Source organism: Ciconia boyciana, chromosome 8 (genome assembly GCF_034638445.1).
Source record: "Ciconia boyciana chromosome 8, ASM3463844v1, whole genome shotgun sequence".
Classification (NCBI taxonomy): Eukaryota; Metazoa; Chordata; class Aves; order Ciconiiformes; family Ciconiidae; genus Ciconia; species Ciconia boyciana.
The window spans coordinates 55,100,582-55,126,557 of NC_132941.1; the positions used below are offsets into that span (position 1 = coordinate 55,100,582).

At 45.3% G+C, this 25,976-nt stretch overlaps 1 protein-coding gene across 7 annotated transcripts in view; it reads right to left on the minus strand.

Moving 5' to 3' along the window:
- Positions 1 to 6,166: 6,166 nt before the first annotated feature.
- The window catches only part of XPNPEP1 (X-prolyl aminopeptidase 1), a 32,215-nt gene continuing 12,405 nt past the window's right edge, over positions 6,167 to 25,976 (minus strand). For all 7 annotated transcript variants that reach the window (XM_072871078.1, XM_072871073.1, XM_072871075.1 and 4 more), the window contains 15 exons: positions 25,016 to 25,159; positions 24,542 to 24,637; positions 22,233 to 22,314; positions 21,056 to 21,266; positions 17,369 to 17,458; positions 15,981 to 16,031; positions 14,773 to 14,831; positions 14,004 to 14,081; positions 13,399 to 13,470; positions 11,537 to 11,597; positions 10,623 to 10,692; positions 9,222 to 9,395; positions 8,271 to 8,347; positions 7,460 to 7,558; positions 6,167 to 6,413 (listed from right to left, as the gene is read on the minus strand). In XM_072871078.1, the coding sequence (XP_072727179.1) occupies positions 6,285 to 6,413; positions 7,460 to 7,558; positions 8,271 to 8,347; positions 9,222 to 9,395; positions 10,623 to 10,692; positions 11,537 to 11,597; positions 13,399 to 13,470; positions 14,004 to 14,081; positions 14,773 to 14,831; positions 15,981 to 16,031; positions 17,369 to 17,458; positions 21,056 to 21,266; positions 22,233 to 22,314; positions 24,542 to 24,637; positions 25,016 to 25,159 (1,493 nt within the window). In that variant the 3' untranslated portion in view covers positions 6,167 to 6,284. The remainder of the gene's footprint in view (positions 6,414 to 7,459; positions 7,559 to 8,270; positions 8,348 to 9,221; positions 9,396 to 10,622; positions 10,693 to 11,536; positions 11,598 to 13,398; positions 13,471 to 14,003; positions 14,082 to 14,772; positions 14,832 to 15,980; positions 16,032 to 17,368; positions 17,459 to 21,055; positions 21,267 to 22,232; positions 22,315 to 24,541; positions 24,638 to 25,015; positions 25,160 to 25,976) is intronic.

The following is a 25,976-nucleotide window of genomic DNA, read 5'->3' on the forward strand; positions in this document are numbered from 1 at the left end:
ATGCCCAGGGTTATTTGCTTTGCCAAGTGGAAACCCTTGTTCTCATTCCCCTGTGGGAAACCCAAAGACGGTAACTGCACCTGACATCTCTGCCCCGGGTGGCACGCCCTTTTAAACTGCCTTGCCATAATCTAGATGAGAGGTTAGAAGAAACACGTGTTATCATAGCCTAGCTGTGGGTAGCAGAGGTGGGGTACAGTTTGCTTGCTAGTCTGTACTGGCATACGGTGCTGCCTGCCCACGGATGCCACGGCAGGTCTCAGCACCAGTGAGGATGCCCAAATGGCCACTAGCCACGAGTGCGGTCCACCAAGCTGCTCATCCGGCTCAGCCCACACTTACCATGGCATTTCTCATCCAGCTGTGTTCAAAATCTGATTGATTCAGAGCTGCCCAGTGCTGTTGTTTTGGATTTGAAACTTTTTTTAAATCTGAATAGTTGAGAAATTTGTAAATGATGTGATCACTTTGGAAGTGATAACACAGCATTGCTCCCAGAGGGGGGTTGGTGAAGGTCCTAAGGGCGAAGCATTGCCCAAAGTGAAGGAGAGGTTTGCATGTCAATCCTGAGCCTTGTCTCTTGAACACAGGTTTATTTATTCCACCTAGCTGTAAGCACGTGCCTGAGATGGCTGAGAGAGAAGCCTTGTCTGCTTGTCAAGTCAATGGAGAAGGCAATAACCCCAAAAGGACGCTTCAACTCACAAGTATGCTACATCATTTCTGGGGACACCTATCTCTCTCCACTGACTGTGGAAAGCAAACAGAAGGTATTAGCTCTGTTTGACAGGATGAGCGCACAGCTCGATGCACCTTAGCTGCTACTCCTGTTTCTCAGGAGTAGTGTAATCACTGTGGCCGGAATTTTTCAGCAAAATGTTTTACTTTGGGGGTTTTTTATGGTTTTGTGTTTCTTATCTGAAAAATTCAAGTTCTTCAAAATTCAATCTACACAGGGGATTAGGGCCAGGTTTCATCAGTTTTACATCAAAAAATATTTTCGTACAGTTTCAAAAATTGTCAGACTGCCTTGTTCCAACAAGTTCTAAATGGAAAACTCCCAAATTCTACTTAATTTTTTTTTGCTTTAAAAATTAATGCAATCTTTTAAGTTTAATTAGAATTGCCAGTATTTACAAAACATCTTCTAAAACAACGAAAACTAAATGGTTTGCTGGATGTCACTTTTTTGGCCCAAGTTAGTAAAACTTCATGGTCTTATCATGGCATTATCATCTCACCCCAGAACAGAATAACCCTACAAAATATTTTCAAAAGGCAGAAAAAAGAAGATTTCTTCTTTGTCTCTTGTTTTTACCAACTCTGAAATTGCAGTGATTACTGCAGTGTTGAGCTCCCACAGGCGCTCAGGCTCCTGAAGGGAGAAAGGGAATGTTAATTCCATGGTTGGCTTTCCTTAATTAAATAAAAAGAATATTTGGGCAAATAAAATAGAATTCTTCCCAGACCTTGCCCTGATCAAGCTGTGCTCAGAAACATGCAATCTGATTATCCTCATTTTAGCAAACTGACTGTCAGTCTTTGTAGCCCAGCAGGAAGACGGGCTATTAACAAGTCAGGTATTTATAGTGCAGATGTCAATAATTTGGAGTATTTAATCACAGCATACTTTGATTTGTCCACAGCTCAGACAAACGAGCTGGCTGTGCCAAGGGTTATGGATGCGTATGGAGCTGGTCTGGGTCTATCTAATATAATTAGATGTCTCCTCATTCTTGTATAAAAAAGAAATAATGGACCCAACCTCTCATCAAGCCATGCTGGATTATCCCATCTCCAGCCAAGGCCAGATCCTGCACACCTACTAAGGCTCAGCTCTGGGTGGTCTTAAAGAAGCTGCGGGTGGGGATGGGGAAGATTTGTTTTTTCTGACTAGCAGCATGGCATAATTTTGCTTGCAAAAGGCCTCTCAGATATGAAATTTCGCAAATCTTATGAAAAAGCCTTTTCTGAGTGCCCAGAGAAGGTGCACAAGCTAATCCTGTAGCACTGAGATGATAAAAGCACACCCTGGAGCAATGAATAATTGAAGCCTGGCCCAAAATATTAATAGCATACAAGGGGAAGAGGACACTTTCCTCAACTTTGCACTTACCGACCTGCCTGTTTGGATTTGAGCAGAGATATTCTCACAACCACTCCAAGCTCTTTAAGCCCCCCCCAGAAGACTGTGGTGCTCCAAACTAATGCTACCTTCATCTGAAATTCCCCAGCTCATTTTGTATTCAAACCTCAGGAGGAACGTGGTGGTGTTTATGGGAAGATGTGCTCCAAATGCAAATGGAAATGAAGGACGCTCGCCGAGTCCCCTGCCACCGCAGAGGGGAGAGCAGCATCTGCGCGGGAGAGGGGATGCGCAGAGGGATGGTGCACAGCGAGCGGGGGCTTGCTCCAGCTCCGGAGATGCCCAGCCAGGGCTGCTTGACACGATACTGGGGTGATGGGGGGATATTGAAGGCTTATGGTAGACCCTCTCCAGTTGGTTAGTGCTCCATTTTGGGAGATGCTTACAACATGCTGGCCCCAGACTGTTTTTTAAGCAGGATCAGTCCAATGCAGTTCTGTGCATGGCAGTCGCAGGGACCAGGCTCTGTGTTCACCTGGTTGCCGGCCCATACAAACTGCCCCAGAGACTGCTGCGAGAAAGGGCTCACAGCTGAGCACACACACGGGAGGACACCCACCTTCAGGCTCTGCGGGCAAAAGGCTCCCGCGACACCAGGAGCCAGAGCAAGCCACTGGCAGGTACATGAAAAATGGATGGGATTGGATTTATTTTCTTCAAATGCCATCTGAACATGGAAATTGCTCTGCAGACGGTGCATCGTGGGAGCAGGGCAGCAACCCGCGCCAGGAGCCTGCGCTCCCAGGAGAGCTGGTGATGGGCAGCCCCCAGGAACCAAACTCCCTTGCAGCCTTCACCAGCCCTCAGGCTAGTAAAATATAAGCAATTTAAATTTTTTTTAAAAAGGGGTTTCTCTCTGTCTGTTGATGTGACTTAGGGTGCTCTCTGCTGGCTCTGCATGCTCCCTGTGTGTTTGTGGTCAGGATCACTGTCAGCGTTACATGCACTAACATTCGCCCCTGGATCAAGCCCTGGGCTGGGAGTGGGGATGGATGGGTTGGATGAAGTGATAGGACCAGACAGGCTTACCCCAACAAGCATCCCTGTAACAGAGGCTGTATAAGGAGCAGAAATGTGCTTTGCAGCATGATCTAAAACTATGAGACACCCACTGGGTTAAAAATACTGCAAAACTGAATGGCTTGAAAATAGACCATTAAGCATGTTGTTATTGAAAATGCCCCTTCCTTCCTACAACAACAACAAAAAAAGCCTCTATGGAAAAAAAAAATTAAATCAAATAAAATTACACTTTTCACTTGAACAGCATAATTTTATGGTCATTTCTGTGGATGGCACTCATACAAAAATAAAACCCAAACCTGACAGGAACTTGGTTTCCATTCATTCTTTTCCTTGCTCCTCTCTTCCTTAACTTTTTTGTTCCACCAGGAGAGGAGAAGGGAGACACCACCCAGGGAAAGCAAGCACTGATGGAATAAATCAAAACCTGGAAGAAGAAGAAAAAAAATGAAGCCAAGTTTAATTTCCATTGGAAACCTGAAGCTCAGACAGGAAAGGATATAAAATGTAGATGTGTTTTCAAGGAGTGAATAGAGAGACAAATGCGGTAGAGTTAGGAATGCGTGTCAGCCAGCCCTGCCCTGCAAAACACCCCGTCTCCCTCTGCAGAGGTGCCAAATCCAAGAAACGGGTAAAGATCTCCAAGCTGTGACCAGGAGGTGGTGGCAGACTCCCTTCAACAAAAGCCCACAGGGTTGAGGTGGCAGGGAGGGATGAGCTGAGGAGTGAAGGGCAGGAGGTATCTGCTGAGGCTCCCTGGGCTGGTGCCTAGAGGAGAAGACAAGCCTGGATTGCCCCACCTCTGGCCCCGTGCACTGGGACTTTGGGATGGGAAAGAGCCATGAATTTCCAGGATCTGGGTGGGAACGGCCCCAGGATGGCATCTGACTGTAAAGAGGGAATGGAGGTGGGGAAGAGGTCTAATAAGGCCATTCAAACCCAGCAAATTGCTTTCGGTGTCTTGTCCCCCCTCCCCACTGAGGCACCCGAGCCAACCACAGTGGCTTTGGGTCAAGAGGACAAAAGCTTCCCTGGCTGTTGTGTTTCACCATTTGGTAGAAATCCTCCTCTTCTGCCTTCCCGTGGGAAACACTTGCCCTTGAGTTTGAGGAGACACCGACCCAGGCTGGGTCTTTGCCAGGACATCTGGGACACCGTTCTTGGGAACATCTGTGGCCAGCAGTGCAGCCGCCCCACGGGTCTACACTGAGCAGCAGAGTCATCTGCTTGAACTTCCACCACCACCCTGGAGAGCAGCTGCCTGCCTTCCAGCCTCAGAGGTCTCCCTCCCAGCCAGGGGAGGCTGTGGCGTTCGGCTGACAACTCCCCAGTCGTTCAGCCTCACTGCATGCACATCGATTTTGCTGGGAAAGTCCCAGTTTGTCACAGCACAACCTGCTCAGAGGTCCCCGGCTTGTCCTTTGAGCCTGTGGCACCGTCAGTCCCTACAGAGGCAACAGGCACCTTTGGGAGGAATGTTTTCCCCAATTTGTTTTAGTTGATAGCATGCACTCATGAGACACTGGACTGGTTGATGTGTGAGCCGGGTTTCCTGTAGACACAGCTGAGATGAAAGCTAATACTTCCAGGTGGCGGTGTGAAACCACCTGGATATTTAAATACATATACTACCTGCAGAGGCCAGGGTGTGAAGATGACCTTTTAAAGCACTTACTGCACTTTTGTTTCATCACCTTCTTGGATAACATAGCTAGGACGCCAGGCAACTTTGTTTCTCTTCCCAGTCCTTTTCTGTTTGGCTACAACATACTGCTTCCATTTTCCAGAACTCTTGAGGGAAATACTAATTGCATGCCATTTAACAGAGATTAATATTTCCCTCTCAGAATTTCTTGGGGGGAGGGAGGAAGAAAATCATGTATACGAAAATTTCTATTTGCACAGAACACTTATTTAAAATATCAGGAATTGGAGTTGCTATTACCCAATTGCTCTTTTCAGATCTAATATTGAACTTGAGTTTGACCAAAACACTTCCAGTGCAAATGTTAAGAATGACTGCTTCTTTTAGTAAGCATATTCTTACCCCATCATGTGACATTATGGACAATGCTTTGATGCACCTGCACACAGTGATTTTCAGAAGACCACAGAGCAGAGAACCCCCTCCGGGACGGGAAGCTCTACCTGTTAACTTGTAGTAGCTCGCTTAACCACTAGATGTCTTCGTGCACTGCCTGGCAACACAGAGCACGGTTCCTGGTGGCCAAGGCCAGGCTGGTTTTGAACCAAAGCTGCAGAGACCTTCTTTTGTCGACTGTATGCATTTTTTTTTTTTAACTTAATAATTGCTTTGTGTCCAGGAAGAGCTGTAATTCCATGATACTGCCCACGCATCCTGCACGGCCAAGGGTTATACAAGTACTCAGTAAGTCATAACAATAGACAGAAGTACTGGCCCGGGTGCTCTGCACACATAACCTCTGCTGAGTGTCACCACATCCCTTCCACGATCTGTCACAAAGCACAGGCAGAACTGACTGCTCCTGTCAGGCCTCCCCATGACATCTGCCCAGTGCCTAGCACAGGGCAGCCCTATACATATTTCTTCACTGTCTGAGCTGGATGCACACATAAAGGTGGAATTATCTGGTTCTTGCCCTTCTTCAAGCTGTCAAACCCAACACGTCACTGATTGCAAGAGAAGGCAGACGGAGCAAACAGTGGGTTGGAATCTTTTATTCAGTAATCAGTCCTGCTGTGTGGGTAGCATCTTAGCAACTGGAACCCAAGTATGCAAAAATACTGAGTTTTCACAGTGAAAAACCAGACAGTATAAAATTTTCCAGTATTGCCTCTTAGAACCGTTATTTCAGTAAGACCCCTGTTTCAAAGGCAACATGCTTATTTATTTTGTTTGCTTTCTATTCTCAACCCCTTCCCCAAAAAAAAAAAATTTGTTCAGACAGTAACCCTCGTTACCCCCACGTTACCCGCACATGTTGTGGGGAGAGAAACACTACATGAAATCCCCTCCTGATTTCCAAAGGTTTATTGAAGAATGTTCTCCCAGTGGTGTCAAGGGCCAAGACGATGTAGATTATTGTGACACCAACCGGTCCTGATGTTCTACACACCACAGACAACTGTGGTGCTACTGAACTCTGATGAGAGGCTCCGTCTCCTGGATGAGCCACCGAAGAGCTTCATGCCGGCCTTGCCTCTCCAGTTCTGCTCCAATTACTTCCCTGCACTTCTGATGGTAGTCGTTCACCCAGTTACACTAGAAAAGGGAGGGGGTGTGACATTCAGTAAAAACACGGAAGAGTTAGTGCCCTTACAAGTTGTGTACAGCCAAAGACATTTGTAGGCCTTGTAGGGACTGAGCTGTTGGGCTAGGATGGGATCCTGTCCCAAAGAGACAGACCTCTAATATATGGAAGTGACTTGTAAATTTGATGAGGGTAGGAAGAAGCAATTTATCCCAGGTTTTCAGAGGAGCCAGGTTCAGTTCAGCTGTCAAGTATTTAAAGTCTCTGCAAATCACTGCCTCTAACAAGTCAGAATAGCTACCTTGGCACAGTCTAGTAAATAGCTTTGCAAATCTGTAACTGAGCAATGCAGTCCTGAGACACAAGTTGCCCTATTGATCTGAACAGGTAACCTTACGGCAGATCTTGGTACTCTTCACAGTCCTCTTAGAAAAAGGAAATGCAAATAGGATTATAATTCAGAAAAGGAGAATGGATTGAGGCAATTTAAAGAGTATGGTAGAAAAACAGGATGAAACACATCACGGTGAAGGTAGTGGGAAGCCTAAGCAGAAAGTTTAGACTATGAAGCTATTCAGGAAATAAATGCTGCTGAGCAGGTATCACTGATGTCTGCTCAGAGTCCGTATGTACTGCAGAATGTGGTGTGGCTGAACGGAATTGCTCACGAGTAGATACAGACAACAACATGGGACAGTCATCAGTATAAGTCTGGGGAGACAGCACGATAGTCTGACAGAAGCAAGTTAGGGGAGGAGTAGGAAAAAAGAAGAGATGATAGCGGCACATATCACATCAAGGGAACTACCAAAACAACATCATCAGAGGCGTCCTCGCTGCCTTCATCATAGAATAATTTAGACTGGAAGGACCTCCGGAGAGCTCGTCTAGTCCACCCTCCCACTCAAAGCTGGATCAAGTTTAAAATTAAGTCAGATTGCTCAGGATTGCTCTCTGGATCTATGAAATGGAACAGAGGCCAGTGGTTCTTGTAAACAGAACAGAACAAGCTGGTTCCAGTGCAAAGAAGGCAATGCAAACTTACTGTTTCACTTACCTCTTTTTGTGTCAGCAAATTAACATCAATCATTTTTGTCTGGATTGGAACCAGGGTTAAGGGTTCAAAAGTCAGGCTCCCTCTGTTTTTGAAATTGTACTGCAGCAGAAAGACAAATGGGGTTGTAAATTTTTAGAAACAGCTCTAGCCAGATCACACTTACTCCTGGGTTCATGTCATCACTACAGAACAACCCATGCAGCATTCAGATGAAAGGGTAGCAACTTACAATAACATTTTTCTTATAGCTCAGGCAAAGAATCTCAAGATAAACCTTAGTTATTTCTTTCAATGGTCACTTTTTAAAGGCCATGTCCCAGGTCACAATTGTACAGGACTCAGCTTGACGACTATATGGTCATTTTCAGTTTGGCATTTCCAAAAGCATAACCCAGCCAGACTGGCAACTATAATGTCAAAATCTGTCTGTAGTTTTGTTTCTACTGCCACTGAGGACTTTCTATCAGAGAAGAAAATCCCAACTTCAGAAGATCAACCAGCTCTACAGCAATGACTCCAAAGGGCTGAATAAAGATTCTTCTGGTCTTTGACATCCAGACAGAAACCATTTTAAAACAACTCTTACATACACACTTCAATCTATGGAAACTCTGCAGAAACAGAACTGTCTTCTGTGTCCCCATTAGCAAGGCAGACTTAGAATCAGTCTTCACCAAAGCAGGGTTTTGGAGACCAGGAGTCTTAGTAGGAATTAAACTGTCTGCAGCATGGTCCCACCTCAAGTTCCAGTACTTTAAGTTTTACAACCAGTGAGTCATGCAGAAAGGTGCATCTCAAGCAGATCATTCACCTTGGTTTCGGCAGGGACCACGAGGACGACATTTTCTATTCGGATCCCAAAGGACCCATCTTCATAATACCCAGGCTCTGCAGAAACAGACAGTAATTAACTAAGCCACATAGCTGCACTGTGCAAATACTTACTCCCTGTGGCCAAACTTCCCCTCCATGGCTTTAGTCCACTGAAGTCACTAAGCAATCTTGACATCAGGCATCCACAGAGGCAAACAAATTTCTGACTCTACTTAATCTGCACAGAAGCCCCGAGCAAGGTGACAGCAAAAGTCTCAGAGAGGAGAAACAAGACAGACAGCCCTCGAGCTCAGAGAGTCTCCTTGCAAGTCAAGAGAGAGCACAGAGTACATGCGTTCCAAATACGAGAAACTCTGAAAATATTAATGTCTTTATGAAAGGCAGGTGGGTAACCCCTTCCCCAAAACACTTATTTTAGAGAGTGCTCCCCTGACTCCCTGAGAGGACTTTGCAGCCCTGAAGGAATGCAAGTCTCTCAGCAAACCCCAGCAGGCTGTTAATTTACTACTGGAAGAATAAGGCCTGTAACGATTTAACAGCTGCCTCAACCCATAGCAAAGACAAGATTAGCTCCTGAAAGCTTGATGTCTACCTTGTACTATAGCCAGCTCTTCCACTGCAGAATGGCAGGCAGCACGCCAGAGCTGTGCTGGTCAGCAGCACACCTCTGCTGAGGTTTACACTGTAGAGAGCAGGATGCAGGCCTGCAGCACCTGACTGCAAAGATGCTTTATGGAAGGTCAAAGAGCTAAAATGAGGGTCTCTGCCTAGAGAGGTTAAATGACCATTAAAATAACAAACTGCGGAGACAGGACCAGAGCTTATGATCCCACCTTTCCTTTACACCATTGTCAGATTTATTCCCTCTGCATCTGAAAGAGCTTGGTGCCTCCCCCAGTAACCACAGAGAATCACCAATGCTAAATACCATCAGAGACGATCATGCCAGCCTCCAAGGGCTCGTCTGCAAAGGTTTTGTAGCTAATGCCACAAGGACCTTCATGCACATTTAGGAAAGAACCAACTCCATGTCCTGTCCCGTGCAGGTAATCCAAACCGCAGTCCCACAAGGCAGAGCGGGCAAAGGAATCTAGAAGGTGACCTGCAGGCCAAGGGAAAGAGACAGACATGGAGAGAGAATCTAATCAAGTCAGGCTCCCTCAGAGATGCTGATAATCACACTGAAGGCTCAAACCTGGAAAACATGCAAAAAACCCCCAAGCAAACAAAACCACCACCACCCCTCAAAAAACCCCCACCAACAACCAAAGAAAGCTTGTCATTGGATTGTTACAGGGCAGATTTGGCAAGTCTCACATTCAAGCCCTTTCTCAACTAAAGAGCCCCCCTCTCTCTCTCCTGCTACACAGCTCTTCAGAAGATGGTCTGTAACAGAAACATTGCACTGCTGCTTGCTCCACTGTGGTTTTCAGAAAAGAATCTAGTGGTTAAACGTCCCACAGAGAATCAGTACCTTTCTTAAAGGCACTTGAGTGAGGTGAGTGAACTAAGTGAACTCAAAGTAGAAGACCTGCGAATTGTATTTGGTGAACTAATCAGCCAGACTTCTTGCCAGGATGGCCAGTCGTTTCAGACTGTTTCAACCAGAATGCAGAGAATTTCTGTTGTCTGCATGTGAACACCAAGCCCATATGTCTGAGTTCAGACACCCTTCAATTTCAGTTGGGGTTTCTCGTACCACTACGCAGCTGCTTTTTCCTCACCTACCCAAGAATGCAAACTGGACAAAGAGAGGCATCTTTGTGTAAGGTGTCTGATCAGGGAGAAAATAGCTCTGCCACAAATTCAGGAGGGGTGAACGTATGTCACAGCTTCTCCTGCACAAAATCAAAACAGCTGCTCTGTGTGTTATTTTCCCACACTGCTCACTGATAAAAGAGATTCCACATTAACTGGAAGAGAATTAGCCAGTCCTTTTGAAGCTGGAAAGTGACCTCTCGCTTTGACAGGGCCATGATTAATGCAAAAAGACAACCTCCAAGCACAGAAAGGCCACAGATGTGTTCAAGTGCTAACTGTGAGAGTTACAGACTGATGAAAGTCACTACCACCCTAGAACCAGAGCACTCTGAACACCCTTCAGACCTTCCCCCTCAGAATTTTCAGCCTCAGAATTTTCACTGGTTGATGCCAAGAGAGAAGGCATCAGTAATCCAGAATCAAAATGTTGCGATGGAAACAGACACAGACAGTTACAACAACATCTCCCTAACGCATGTGGACCTGTCAACCATAACGTTGCTCAGACCACTTAATGGTTCTTCAGAGGTCACTGCTGTGGTCAAAACACTCCAACTCACCAACCTACCTTTGGTTCCATTTGGGAAGATGGCTGCACTCACAGCTATATGTCCCTTCAGGACATACGTGAAGCACTCCTGTCAAAGAAATGTGTGCCATTAAGTAAACAGGGAGAGGCAAAACTTTGTCTTCCCCAGGAATGGAAAGAAAGACTGCATCTTGTGGCAAATTGTGGAGGATCTGGAAAGACTTGCTCATGTTCTCCTACAGCTGGCAATGCCAAAGCAAACCATGAGCAGAAACAGTTTAAATTACTCTGAAGATCTTTCTCTGCTAATTATGGAGTGTGTCACAAACTAAGACTGCAGGTTTAGCAGCAGGATTCACCTGACCTACATGACTGATTTTCTTTGTGGCTGTAGTTTTACTTCCTGAGCATACCCTACAGCATATCTTCATCACTGAGTGAATTATAATGACTAAATTAGTTTTAATTAAAGAAGCAATTTAAAATAAACAAAATTACATTGCTGAATTTCCAACACGGACCTTCTCAGATAAGCCTGAAACTGGTTTTTGACATGGTACACTAGACACAAACCCCTACTGTAGCCTCACATTAGACACTGAGCTTTGTACTAAATTAAACCCCCCTAACTCCCATGCTGGACAAGCCAGTAATGTTTATCCTCAGCCCACTGATTTTATTATTTCTCAGAGGAGACATGTCACTTTGCAGATGAGAGGTGTGCATTTTAAGACTGAAAGGTGTCATTCTCTAAATCCCTTAGTTTATATTTTGGAAGTCTGAAATCTGACAGCCTCCTTTTCAGTCTTTATCAAAATGCTGTCACATATTATTAAATAAATGATACTTGATAGAGCACTTTGACTATATAGCAATAAGGCACATTACTAATTTGTTTAAGTATCTCTAATAATAAGGTTCAGATCACAAATCACACTGAGATGCCAACTTACCTTTTCATAGGCTGATGGTGTGCCAAAATGCATTGTCCTGGTCACATCTGTTGTACCATCTCTTCAGAGGCAAACAAAGATGCAGGAAGCAAAGGGATGGGGGAAAAAGAAAGATCAAAGTGAGAATGCACAGAAAACCCAGTCACACTGCAGCAAACCAATCAAACTCATAATTGGGTAAAGTCATCTGCTCTGTGCTACACAAGACTTTGAGATTAGGAACTGTTACATCATGAAATTCCTGAACCTATGTCCCAGATGTAGCAATAATGATTTACAATTCAAAACGTTATCTTTCATCCATAAGCATCCCAAAGCTCTTCACAAATTAGAATCTAAACTGCTCATAAAAATGATGCTAATTTGAGGTTTAGCAAGTGGTACCTGCCCACTGAGAACAGAACAGAGAAGGCCAAATTCAGTCTATTTGTATGGAAGATGATTCATTAGCAGCTTAAAAATACATACTTATGCACAAATGACAGCTACCAGCTCAGGAAAGGGAAGTGTAAGGGGGTATAGTGTCCCTTTCATCCTCAGGATGTCTTGTGCTAAGTTTTCTAGAAGTTATCCAGCATTTGGATAGGGGTTAGTCTGAGACGTCAGAAACTGGCTCCAAGTTCCTTCTACAAATATCATTTTGAGCCTGCTGTCAAAAACACAGAGGCTCTTGAAATAATGAGTTCCCTTTGAAACACTCAGTCCTGTGCCTACACTTTTCCCCAGCACACACAGGCCATGGTCAAAAAGAACTCATGGTTTAACTTCTCAGCAGGGACAAGCAGAGCATCCCTGTCACAATGTTGTGGTAAGTGCCATTGATGTCCAGCTTATATTGTATTCAAAGGGCTGCTTTTCACAGTGGCAGTAAGAAAATCATTAATTAGGCCATCAGAGCGGAGGGAAAAAGAGATCTCCTTGTAAAAATCTTATCAAAGGATGTCTGCCTTGTTCTTTTTCAAAGCTCTTCCTGACTGACATAACAAAAAGGCAGAGCTCTAAAGACTAAGCTCAGCTCAGAGGAGCAGCCAGGCCTGTCCTGCATCTTTCTGAACAAGCCACTTCTCATCTATTTACACTGTTTAAAAACATCACTTCTTTCATTTTCCATGGAGTCAGAGTTCCACAGTAAACAGCTGCAGAGATTGAGGCCACTGAATGGCACTGTCAAAACAGCAGTGAGTCAACAGACAGGACGCCTTCCCATAAACACACCTGAGACCCAAGTGGCCACTGGGATGAGAAACCCTGCCTCTGAGTCTCTCTCTGGAAAGGCAGAGAACACCACAGGGCAGTGCTCCTTTGCCCCACCTTGTTGTGACCTCAACATCAGTCAAATCCTGGCAGGGCAGGTGCCTCACTGAGCTGTGCAGGCTGCTGTGTAGGCAGCCCAAGGCTAAACCAGGGCAGTCAGGCCTGCTCCCTGTTCCCTGCAGCTCTAACACCAATGTGCCAGGTGAGTAGGGCTGCAACGGACAGAAATATGCACCACCAGCTAGAGCACAGCTACCATCACAAGAGCACAGCTACCATCACACTGGTAATGGGACTCAGACGGGAACTGTACTTTCAGATCTCGTCCCCTATCCCAGACAAGGCTTGTCAGCAGCCCTAGTCTGCTGTCCTGAGCCTAGCTCAGGGCCTCTTGTCACAGATCAGTCACCCACTGACTGATGCACTTGGCTATATACAGAATCCCACAAACTCCCTCCAGAGGGTATACAATGAGCAGGCTCTCTGTGAAATGGCACCATGCTCAAAACTACACGTTGGCATGCTTGCCACAGCAACTGTGAGCTGACCCTGCAGGTGGTCACTGGGAGTAGAAAACACAGCGGTTCAGCACCATTCATCCCACTCACCTGTACTGTGCTCCTGAGTCCAGGAGGTAGATCTCGTTCACAGACAGCGTTCTGTTGGTCTCGGGAACTGGCCTGTTCAGTTAAACACAAAGTTTTTTGTTCCACAGTTTTAAGGTCTCCAGCCCACATCTGCAGTCCAGAAACCACATTAAGTGCAAGCTTGGATGTGTCGGCTCTGATTTCTTGCGGCAGGGATGGAAATCCTACACATGCTGAGCCAGGGATCATACCGAGGAGTGTATTTGTCTACAGTAAATAGCAGTACAGTACAGAGAATAGCTTTGTTGCTTCCAGCAAAACCCTCAACATTTGTTCCTGGACATATTTCTAAACAATTTGCACTTCATACTCGTCCTTCCCAGATTTCTGCCCCCAAAATAGCCCTTTTCTATGGCCCCTGAGCAGATCAGCATCGTAATACATGCATGCTGCCAGCAGGGAGAGATCTTTAGTAAGTATGGAAGCTCTCGTGGAATAAAGCAAGATGGCAATCAACAGTGACTACATCTCCCTGGAGTACTCTGTTGTGACTCCACAAAGAAGCTAGACAGCTCATTCCAACTATATTTGCTGAAGGATGAAAGGAGAAGCTTTGTTTCTCTTACTTGTAGTGAATGATGGCTCCATTTGGACCTGTGCTTGATATGGTAGCAAAACTCAATTCAACAAAGTCTTTCTGTTGGCTGAAAGAAAAGATTGTGATCACTACAGCACAAGCGAGAGGAGCACACCAGGCACCTGGGGCACCTGGAGCGCCCCATCCTCACTTTCACATCACTTCAGCCTTCCCCTTAGCCTTGAAAGCTATCTGGGCAAGCACATTCGGGTAGCAGAATTGCCAGATCCATCCCCTATCCTCCCAACCATGTGGAAACCTGCTTTCCATCTCTACCCTTTCCTTACAAGCAGAAAATTCACCACCCAGACCACCCAGGGAAGAGATGCCCTGAACAATTTCTTCTTTGTTACTTATTTACTCAAAGGCATTTTTAGAGGTGCTATTGATGCACACATGGGAGTATCCCTCAATACAAATGGTGCTCATTCGCCATCAGAAGAGGAGGAAATCTAACTCTTAGATGAACTCCTCTGTGGTAAGAAAGGAACTGTCTCGTATTTAGGTGTCCTAACCTGCGGCACTCCTCATTGCTATCTCAAAAGGAAAGTGGATAGGATCCAGTGGGCTGGGACTTGTATCTCCCAAGAGACCCAATTCTTCCCCAATTCTTTCAAGTGTTCAAAGAAATCCTGGAGTAACGGTTTGTCCTCAGATAAAATATATCTGCGAGAGAGCTGGATTTCTAAAGAATAAAATAAAAACAAAGGATAAAAATGCCACCCAGAAAACATCCTCACAGGGGATTTACTTTTTACCTGCGAAACTCCTCTGCTTTGTCTGCAGCAATTATTTCTGTTACTGTTCCCTTTGGAACCTAGTGGACAAAGATGTAGGTTGAATTAGTACACCAAAAAGCAAAGAAAATGCTATATGCTTAAGCACTGGGCCTCGCCTGTGCGTTATGAAACCCAGTCTTGAGGTGGCCTCTTTCCAGGTTTTCTGTCCTCATTCCTCAGTAATGACAAACATAAACCTAGCAGTATTGTGCAGGGCATGTGAGAAGCAGGAAGTGGAGACGGTCACAGCAGGATTGCTGAACTGTGACCAGGGAGCAGTTAGCATGGTATTAACTTCACTGAGATATGTACAGTGGTAACATCTCACAAGGCAACATCTCTTCAGACAGGTTACACTAAGCTTAAACAGTTCTCTCCAACAGCCCATGGTATTAGCAGAATTTTTATGCTTTTAAATCAGAAATGGAAGCAGTTGCAGGAAAAACAAAGGACATTAAATTTTGCTTTAGGCATTTGATAAATTAAAACCTGTGACACAACTTTCCCAGGACTGGACAACAGGCAAAGTGGAGCAAGAGCTAGGTTTCATAACCCCTGAAGCAGACTTCTTGAGGTACTCAGACATGTAAAAAGGCACCTTCTGGAAGTCATCAAGCCATCTCCATAGGAAAAGTCAGTGGACTCAGACATGCAGTAGCACAGAGGGAGCACAGCTTAGTAAGTTGCCGTGTAACACCTGGCACTCTGCACCTTCACTGTGTACTTCTAACCCAGAGAAAACACAAGTAATTTGCCTTTATCCCATTTTCACTGCACATGGGCATGACTGCACCTCTCCATTCATAAAAGCTAAATATGTCCATACTGCCAGACAACACTGATTATCATGAGAATAATTCCCAAGTGTTGCACCAAACTGGATATTATTTCATGATTCACACTAGCAAAACAGCACAAGACAGTATTAACACTTTATTAAGCCTGTTCAGGTAATTTCTCACATGCTCTGACTTTGGTCTGTATAAAATGAATGGGAGTATGTTTTAAAAAAAATTCATTCAGCCTTGGATGAAAGCATGACTGAAATCCCCCCCAAAAAACAGATAAAACCCCAACTGTTTCCCCACTTTTAGCAAATGCACTATAAAGACTATCAAAAAGTTTATGCTAATGAAGAATTTTACATAGCAATAAAATCTCCAAGTTAAAAAAAATTAATACACTACCTCTTTCTCCAGCCAGTTAAAGAGCTCACACAGGGCAACAGCATCTTTAATCTATGTTAAAATAGGCACAAGAAAAGGGAATTGAGAAGAAAAATTATTTATCAAGCCTCAGTATAAACAGGTTTTGATGCAAACGAATTTGACCTGCAAGTTTCAGAAACACAAACTAAGATATGATCTAAGAGGTCTTTCCAGCTTCTGCGTTCTGTAATTAATACAAGCACTGGAAATGCATCTGGACAATTAAACAAACGTTAATAAAGGTTTACTGCTGGGAAGTATCTTACTGTGAAGAATTACCAAGTACTCGGCAAACGCTGGCTTTACCCCACATATGACTTTCAAGTCTCTTTTGCTTCAACACACAAGATCTTGCATTTCAGATCATGGAAGGTAACCACATGACACATCTGGTGATGCAACAGGGGAACATGCCTTTCGGGCACACAGGCGCCACACAGTCTCTGTCACACAGCTTCTGGCTTCTCTCTTGCCTGATGACCCCCATTTTTCTTCCTTTTTTCTGCATGCTTGCAGCATGCAGGGGCAAGAAGCAGGAGACAAGTGTACAAGAGCAAGGCACAATTTTGTCCTCAGGTGGCAGGTGACAAAGTGTCTCTGCTCAGTACAAGTATTTTTACTTCCCCTTAACTAACAGGGAAAGAAAAGCATTGAAATAGAAAGTAGCAGTTCCCAAGAAGCAAGCAGAAAATATGGGACAAGTCCAGAATTACCAGCCCTACTTTAACAGGCACATTTCTCCTGTTGTGAAAACTGCTGCTTGAAAATTAACAGGAAATAAACACAGGAAAACTTCAGCCCCACCATGAACCTGTTTCACAGGCAGCTTCTTTGCTTGAAAATATGAAGCCTCCTGGGAAATCAGCCTCATTTCCAGAGTGTCATGATGATGACACAAAAACAGAGTGCTTTGAGGACACTGGCTGCTTCTGAACATCTTGGCCTGTGTTTTGCACCATGCGTCGAAGAATTTCTCTGTGTTCTTTAGGCTGTGTTTATTCAAGTGATAACAATTTGAAGACTCCACTGAGAAAGACAACAGAACTAGCAAAGGGGAAAGAACATCCCTTTGAGGGCCCATACTCTAAACAACACTTCTCAAGTCTGCACGGTCTTCCAACAGAGCAAGGTTGGTTCCTCACACTATTACAGATGTTGCTCTTCACTCCAAGGGAATGCTAAACAAGCAAAAAAACTGCTTCAACAGCAGTAGATGTCTGACAGAAAACCATTTTTATCCTGTCATCCAAATTCTTATTTGCCTTTTAATCTAAAACACTAAAACTGAAAGGAAAACGTAATTTCTTTCCCTAAACATAAAGCAAAGCTCTTGCCATGTGCAAGGAGGCTCTCAAGGCTTCACTTACATGTGCTCTTCTCATGCCTTCTGTTTCCGACGCATTCTTCACAGCTTTTGCAATGCAGATGGGGGTATATGGGGTGAGGTATCGGTAAGCCTGTGGCAGAAGGACAGGGATTACTTGTGGATTAGTCAGACTACATAATCCTACAGGTTTAATAACTCAGCCTGGCCACAATTTGTACTTTGGCAGTCTCTCTCAATCTTCAGCATTGTGAGATACTGGTTGCCAGTAGTCAGCTAAGTGCACCGGGGAATAAAGAGGAGAAACAGTCCCTGACTGAAGGAAGAACAGCCACAGGGAAATCCAAGGAACTAAAGGGTCAATAGCTTGTCATGAAGCAGGCTGAAGATTTGGATATCCTAAATACCGTATATACCAATGTCTGAGCCATGGGTTTCCTGTTGCTAATGTATACTAAAGGCCCAGAGACAGCCAATGAGAAACAACAATCCCAGGGATTAAGGTGGAACTTAGGCTGTGCAAACAGACCTAAAAAGTCACCTTGACTTGTTACCTGACCGTCACCCTCAGGTAGCAGGGAGCAAAGGGTACCCAGCCCAGGTACTGAGCACTTGAGTTGAACCTGGCGGGCCCCTCAAGGCTCTGGCTCCTCCAGCACTGAGCATCACCACTTCTAATGATCAGCAGCTCTGACAAACACATCAAGACCCCAAGAAACATGAAAGGCCTTTGCAAAGCTGAGCTTTACATGCTCTCCACTTCTGAAAGGAGCTTACATCAGCGGTTTGAGACAAAGACTTCCTGTGCCTGGACAGGGTGGCCCTGCATTAAGAACTAGTAACTGATCCCTTACCATTGTGCTCTTCCCCAAACATTAGCTGTCCTCAGATTAGCAGAAATGCTTGGCTGGTTCTGAGCACATCTTCAGAAATTCACCAACTGAGGTGACTTGTCCAAGCCTCCCCACACTTGGCATCAGAAGAAGGAACAAAAACGAAATCTTTTGCCCCACAGTTCTCTGCTCTACCCATTATATATCAGGAGATGGGATGAGGACCTACACAAGCACAGCCCAAGCAACATGCTGTTTTCCTATTCTCAATGCACCAGAATACAAATAAACACCAAAGTCATTGCAAAGGCCTGGCAGACCCTCAGCAAAGACCAATTTCACACAAATCCTACAGGCTTACAGTACAAATTCTTAAAAATAGCAAGATAACTACACTACATTATGCAGAAACTAAAGCCACTCAGTACTGAAGAAGCCACAAGAAAGTCAGGGAAGTCTTTTTATTAGAGTCAGGACAAAACTTCTCAATGGTCAGATTCTTAGATTGGCTTGCCTTTTACAGATACTAGTAGGTTCTCTTAATTTTCTGTGAAAAGCATATTTACATGCAGCAGTAGGCAAACCTATAAAGGGTTTGCAGATCTGCATTTAATAATGGACTGGATTTTTGCCAGTGTCAATATTTGGCTTTGATGGAGACAGACAGTAATTGGACTTCCAGCGCTGGGGTTCTTCAAAGCACCCCAGGCCAGTTGCTCAGCTGGTGTAAAGTGGTGTAGAGCTGGAGAAAAACACCCAGCGTGAGGAACTGGAAAACCTTTGGCTCTTTCAGTGACTCTCTAAGTGGTTTTTAATCAAGACTTTTCAGTCCTTCCTCTCCTGCTTTCTATTGCACAGAGCTCCTTGAGGCAGGGACTCTCCCACTGCGTACACAGGGCACGTAGCACTGTAATGACTCAGTATCAGCCAAAACTTCCAGTGCTAACTGGGTAAATAATGTCACTACAACGCATTACAATCCTTAATCTAGGCCAGACCTGCTGTACTTCTCCATATGGATGCTCTGCGTAAATCATCTACAGCAACTTACCCAAACTGGGGTTAGTCCATTGACTCCAACTACAGCAAGGGGTATTCTACTCTGAAGTCAAAAGAGCAACAACAATTTATCCTGAATGCTCCATAGACTCTATGCTTTCTGCTACCCTGAACGAAAGAGAGTGGGCAAAATGTCAGTATTCTGTATTACGAGGCCATTTGCCTAGAAATGGATTGACAGTGTCAGAAGATTTAACCCTCAGCAGGGGCAAAAAACTGTCTATCTTGCTCATGTACATGTCTTGTTGTTTTTTAAAACAAAAAGAAAAAAAACACATAAGGCAAACTGCACATTTCCGTCAAGTCAGTGCAAAGGCACAGAGAGCCACATCCCGTATTAAAAGAATACATTGAAAGCAACAAAACTTTCCAGACCTGTTTGGTTTTACCATCTGCCCTGATGCACCAAGTGCAATGAAGCTATTAAGGTGTATAAGTGAATGTCATCACTGGAGAAAAATAATGCATGGTTCCTGCTATTTTGGCCATGGGAGCTGGAGAGTTTAAGCAAAGACTTGTGCTGGTATCAAACTGTGGCAGCCTGGGGATACACAAACAGACCCTGCACTTGGGATTTTGTCTGTTGGAAGTCACAAAGCTGAAGCCACTCTTAAAATTCCTGTATACAGAAAAAGCTTTCAGGCCCCATGAGGTAGTTCTGTTGTCACGGGTATGGCTGTATCATATGCACACCTGCAGCACAACCATGCAGTACACAAAACAGGCAGGAGGTATCTGCCTGCCTGCTGAAGGCAGAAACCTGGTGGTGGGTGAATACAGACTTGCAGCCAAACACCTTTTACTATTTAGTTCTTCCTTCGGCGATCCCTTCATCTGAGCCCTACAATTCTCGGGCAGGAAGCCTGGACTGTTTAGTAACCCGGCACAAGCACAGATTCTGTTCAGTGGGTCTGGTCTTCCAAGGCAACATCTGGAAAATACCCACTGGTCCCTGACTCCCAGACATATTTACTCATGGTATCCACTAGGTACTAGTTATCTCTGTAAACCGGATGGCATTCCAGAGAATGTGATCTCTAGCAAACAAGAGATGTACACAAGATGCATGGAAATCAGTTTATTTGGCCGTAGTCACTGCTGTGTCCTTCCCCACCTATCTCCTTTCATGACTACTGGAATATGAGGTGGACTGCAGGACTCCCAGACAGCCAAGTTCAAGTACAAGGGTAAGATATAGCAAGTACAGCTGTACAGAAATTATTTTGATGCTACAACTGTCCCTCAGCAGATGCACTCACTGCATGGACAACCAGTGCCTGCAGGTTATCCATGCCCTCACAAGGTTCCCTGCTGCAACAACTCTGTCACCCTGTCCCTCCTGTCTTCAGTACAGGACGTCACATATTGCCTGATATCCTCAAGCCACTGAGATAAGTAAGGGGAACCATCTTCAGACGCTCATATCAAGCCAAATTCCCCCTCCCGAAAGTCCTGCTCAACTTTCCTGCTTCATTTTCTGCAAGTTTCCAGCTCTTACTGCTGGTCCACATAAGGCTGATGCTCCAGTCATGGGCAGAATGACCCAAGTTCACCCTGCTCCCTCTCTCCCTCCCCTCTCTCACTGTACTTGTCTTATCTTAAGCTGACAGTTCTTTGGGTAAATCGGCTTAGTGAGTTGGAAGGGCAGCTCCAGCGAGAGCAACCCCAGGATTAACAACCCCTCAATACCTCAGCATGGCTGGATCCCTTCCACACAAGCTCCAGTCTGCATCATCCTTTGCAGAGGGGAAGCTGAGGCCAGCTGCCCTCACTAACACTGTTCCTGACCACGCTGAGCAGAGAGGAGAAAAGTATTTTCCCTTGCAAGGGCCACTAACCTTGGGAATGGCCTCAGTCAGAGCATAGCTGGCCTTGTCACTGAGCCATACTTTCTCCTTGGGTGAGAGGCCTGCACCAACAGCCTGCAGCTCTGACAGGATAGATCCGTATGGCATCACCTGGATTTTAAACTCAGGCTCCAGGGTGGAGTCGAGCTCTAAGTGCTCCCTCACAGCTGGGTCCATCATCCGGTCACCATCGATGAAGAGCCTGAGAAACAAATTGGACAGAGCAGATAGGCGGGACCACATCTGACAGTGGTTGGAGTAAAGGAGGGAAGGAGAAACCATTCTGGTGGCATTTCAGGGAGAAAGGAGTTTGTTAATTACGCACTATACTTTGTCCTGTATTGTTTTAACCACTGGCTTTCACACAGCTTAAATCCTGCTTTGAAATTATGATGTACCACCCTGCTGGGAGGAAAGGAGCTGATAGCATTTTTGTTTGTATGACATACTCAAAATGGCTGCATCCCATCACTGCGCTTCAAGCAGGAGAGAGTAACAGAGGCAAGTAATGGCCATTCTCTAATTTTTAAGGGCAACATCTGGAAATGGAAAAGCCACTGTTGTTCTAAGTACCATATTGTTCTCACTTTCACTGAATTGGAAAGTTCAGCTCAACCTTCACATACAACCTGTACTCACCCAGCCAGGTTCTGGCTGCTAGCTAGTACATCTAGCTAGCAGCTTGGAGATGCCTCTAAAAGACTTGTGCTTGCTGAGGCTCATTATATGGGGCAGTCACAGGAAAGAAGCCTTCTGTCATAAGCCAGCCCTGAAACTTTTCTACGCAGTCACTGCAGTTTTGAAGTGACACATCAATGACATTAGAGAAAAGTTTTCCGATGTCCAGGCCAGTGTTGGCTCTTACCCACATTTCAACCAGGGCTCCGAGGGCCCTCTGCATTATCTCAGGGTGACAGACAGAGGGGTGAGCCATCATGCCCAAGGTCACCCAGCAAGTCAGCCGAGGTGCTGAGGAGTGCAGCAGAGCTCTTAGCTGCCTCTCTAGCTCTGATCAGGGGAGGAGAGTAATTAACGTTGAATACAAAAGTGCTCAGAAAGGACATTAAAGCGCCCAAGCACAGGCGTTTTGAAAAGACAAATTCTTTGCTAGAACAGCTCTCCCACAGAAAAATGCATCTTGGGGGACAGAAGAGGGGAATACAAGCACCTGATTGTGTTCATTCCTATGACGGCGTATGCAAAAAACACGGGATTGTACTCAACATCAGAGCCTCGGAGGTTGAAAAGCCCTGGAAAATAAGAACGCCAAGAATCACAGTCCTGGTTCATCTTTTGCAACATTAGAGAAAGCCAAAAATAATCTCAGAAAAACACAGTCAAGCAATGAGTCGTCACGGGTGCAGGCCGTGGGTCCAACTCCCACCCAGCTGTCCCACGTCCTGCTGCTTTTCCAGCAATCCTAAGTTTTTGCCAGGAGATGGCACCAGAACTGCAGTTTAAACACTCCCATCGGGCAAGGAAACTGGGGTTTAACTTTTAAAGGAGGGCTAACTTGGAATAAAGCAGGTACAGGCAAAAAAGACAAGGGCACATGTAAAAAAAAGTAGCGTTTGCCCTTTCTGGTCTGTGCAATGCAATAAAAGCTCACTTCTCAACAGCTAGAAGACTTCGAAGTTACAAGTTATCATTTCATTACAATCCTTTTGATACTTGAGGGAAGAGGGAGACACAATAGGCAAGACTAAAATACTCCAAAAAGGCCTCTCATTTGGGTGCCTCCAACATCTCAGATTCAGACTGCATAGCCTTAGGGGTTTTTTTCACAAAGATTTTATCCCACACAACTCCAGGCAAAGTCAAGACGGGAAGTAGATGTTCAGCATCTCCAACCTCCTGATTTTAGGGTCAAATAAAAACCCCAGGGTATCCAATTAGCTGAAATGAGTTACTCAAGGCAATAAGGCCAGCCAGCAGGACAGCTGGGAAAAGAACCAACATGTCCTAAATCACAACCCAGCACTGTATTCATCGAACTGTGCAAATTCTGCCACGAAAGTAAAAATAGAGTTTGATTCTCCTCAGGGAAGGACTAGGTCACTTGAAAGCAGGAAAGAGCCACAAAGAACTCTTTACTGCATGCGTACAAACTTCCTCACTCAGCCGACTCCCAATGCAGTAAGGAGGCAACAGCCTCCTCTGTGGCTCTCTTTCTGTCCCCAGAAACTTGTCTGGAGTTTAATACAGTGAATTGAATTAGATAAAATTAAAGACAACTTCTCCCCCTTCCCCCTTTAGGATACGAAATCAATCAGGCACCTGGCAATAAGCTTCGCTCATGACCTCCTCTCGTCCATCTTAAAACCCTTGGTTCATAACTAAGCTTGGCTTTGCTGGAGACATTTAATCTGAAACCACCTCAGAGCACCGATTTATCATTAATTTAATTGGAGGTGAGCCTGAAAAGGTGAGACATACGATGCTCACGCAGGCCTCCCCAGGGAGGAGTCATATTCACCACTCTCAGAAGTACTTCTTTCATGAAACAAGCTCTTTGCTCCGTGTCCCAGATCCAGGAGAGCCCACAGACCTCAGCAAGCTGGCTTCACCCAGCGCCAGAGACATTGCACTGGCAGTGCTGGGGCTACGAACACACCACCTTCATTTCTAGGTTTTCAGACCAGACACGGGGCATGGGCATTAGCAGCACTCACACCCTGCCAGTGCTATGTTCCCACCGCACCAGTCTGCGCACTGGTGATTTCTGCACAAAGGATACACAGCACTAGTAACAACAGTCCCGGGGAAACCACTGCTCTTTCTGGCCATTCTCCCTTCCTGCACACTGGGCTGGGAGCCAGGGTGTGGAGACCTAGTCATCCTGGGGCCCCAAACACAGAGGGGACTCTCTAGTGGGACCCTGGGTTGAAATGATCTGGAAATACATGTTGAGCCCTGACTTACTTGTTTTAGCCAAAGCATCTGCCAAACACTGGAGAGGTAGAGACTGACTTAAAAAGTCGTGACAATTAGGAAGATTACTGTAAATGCCATGTACCCCACCCTTGTCTTATGTATACAATGTTGCATTGCTTTGTTTATAGCCCAGCCTCCACAGCAGAAAACAGTCTCCATCCTCCCATAGGGTGAGGCAGCATCAGGATATTTTACAGCCAGAAAATCTCACAGGTCTTTTTTTTCCCTTCAAACTGCCTCAGGCTTTATATATAACCTTCCTTTCCCTTTGCCTGGGCTATTTTTCAAAGGTGGTGATTAGCTGCTTTTCCTGGGCCAAAAATGTACTAAGGAGCTGCATTCTTGTAGTAAGGCACTGTATAGAAATACAGGCTTGCTGTTTGTGACCTGTTATCGCCACTGCACTTCATACAAGTTAATTGACCTCTAACAAACACCTTGGCTGCCATAAGTGCCTCTCACCCTGGCAGGGTTCTTCCTTTCCAAGGCAGGAAGGACATTTATTTTGTAGGAAGAACTGAGAAAAGAGATGCAAAGACTTACATGCTACTTCATCCAAGGCTGTTACCACAAACCACAGGACTTTCCTCTCAGCCATTTTTGAACGGAGGGCTACAATTTTGTCTCTCCAACTGACCCCTGCAAAACACAGTATGAAAAGCTACAGTCACCAACTTTACTGGGGACGAAGATGTAGACACAGACCAACGCACTGGATTTTGAAGGTACTCAAAACACACTGTGCTTGTGTTCCTCACTCCTTTCTAATAACTGATATGAACTATCTCAAACGAGCTGCCGTCCAGACATCCATGGATTTTGAAGTTTTCTAGCCTCTAGCAAATGGTTATTTGAAGTTTCAAGGACAAAGGGGTCATTAGCTGAGGTCCGATCACCTTCTTGACCTATTCATAATGGATCATATTGCGCTGCAGTAGTGTTTTTCTCACTACTTTGTAAGAGGAAAGCAAAGGGGGATACGGCAGTAGAAACAGTACCTGGATTTAAGCTTCTCACCTGTGTAACTCAGGTCAAGTGTGATGAGAGGCTTGCAGGGGCGCTGAGGACAGTCTGTCCAGATTGTATCGATCAGGTTTTCTTTGACAGGCACAAGGTCGTGGCCAGCACTTCTCAAGGCTTTGGACATCCTCTTCCACTGGTCTGCCAAAGGGAAAAGAGTCAAGAGTGATAGTTTTAAAGAACACACACTGGTTCAACAATGGCCCTGTTCACAGGGGGGAAATTCAAGAATCTGAGTCTCCTCCTCTCCTTCCAGTCTCTCCTTCTTCCCATTCGTTAAAAAAACAAAGCAAAAGCTATTGCAATTACAGTTCCACAAACGCAGCCGCTACAGCCAGCAGCAGGTACAGAACCTCGCAGCCCTGGAGCCTCATGATTGAGCTGAAGAAGAACTGCTCCAGCTGGGAGACAGAAGTCACTGGAACAAGCCACCCCAGAGGTTGCCATATGGGTGTCCTCTACCACAGTGCAGAACCATGCTAGATCTAAGCTAGACAAGAGATGACATGGGCTTCCACACACGGGATTGATCCTTAGCTCAGCTGAATCAAGCAAATGTCTCCCCTTGCCTCCAGTGACCTTTGGATTGGTCCCCATGTTCTGAAGCATGAGTAGTTGGATACTCATTCATGTAAAATAAATGGTACCTCTCCAGGAATGTGCTTCCTACAGGGAAAGCTGCAGAGATGCCAAGACCACCAAGCAGGAGTAGCAGCATGAGTTTTGCCTGGCTGTTCTTGCTCACATGCTAGCCAAGGCATTCAGCAACTTTGTACTGAAGTGCCCGTGACAAGCCACGGGACAGACAAAAGGAGGTAGATCAGGACTGTGCTTTTCAGGTAAGGTCCTTGCAAGCCCGGAGAGTAGTTCTCATCCCTTGTGTTTTGGAGTCAATGCATTGCTGTGGCGCTCTCGTGATACATGTCTAAAACCGAAATCCAACCTGTTTTGTGCAACA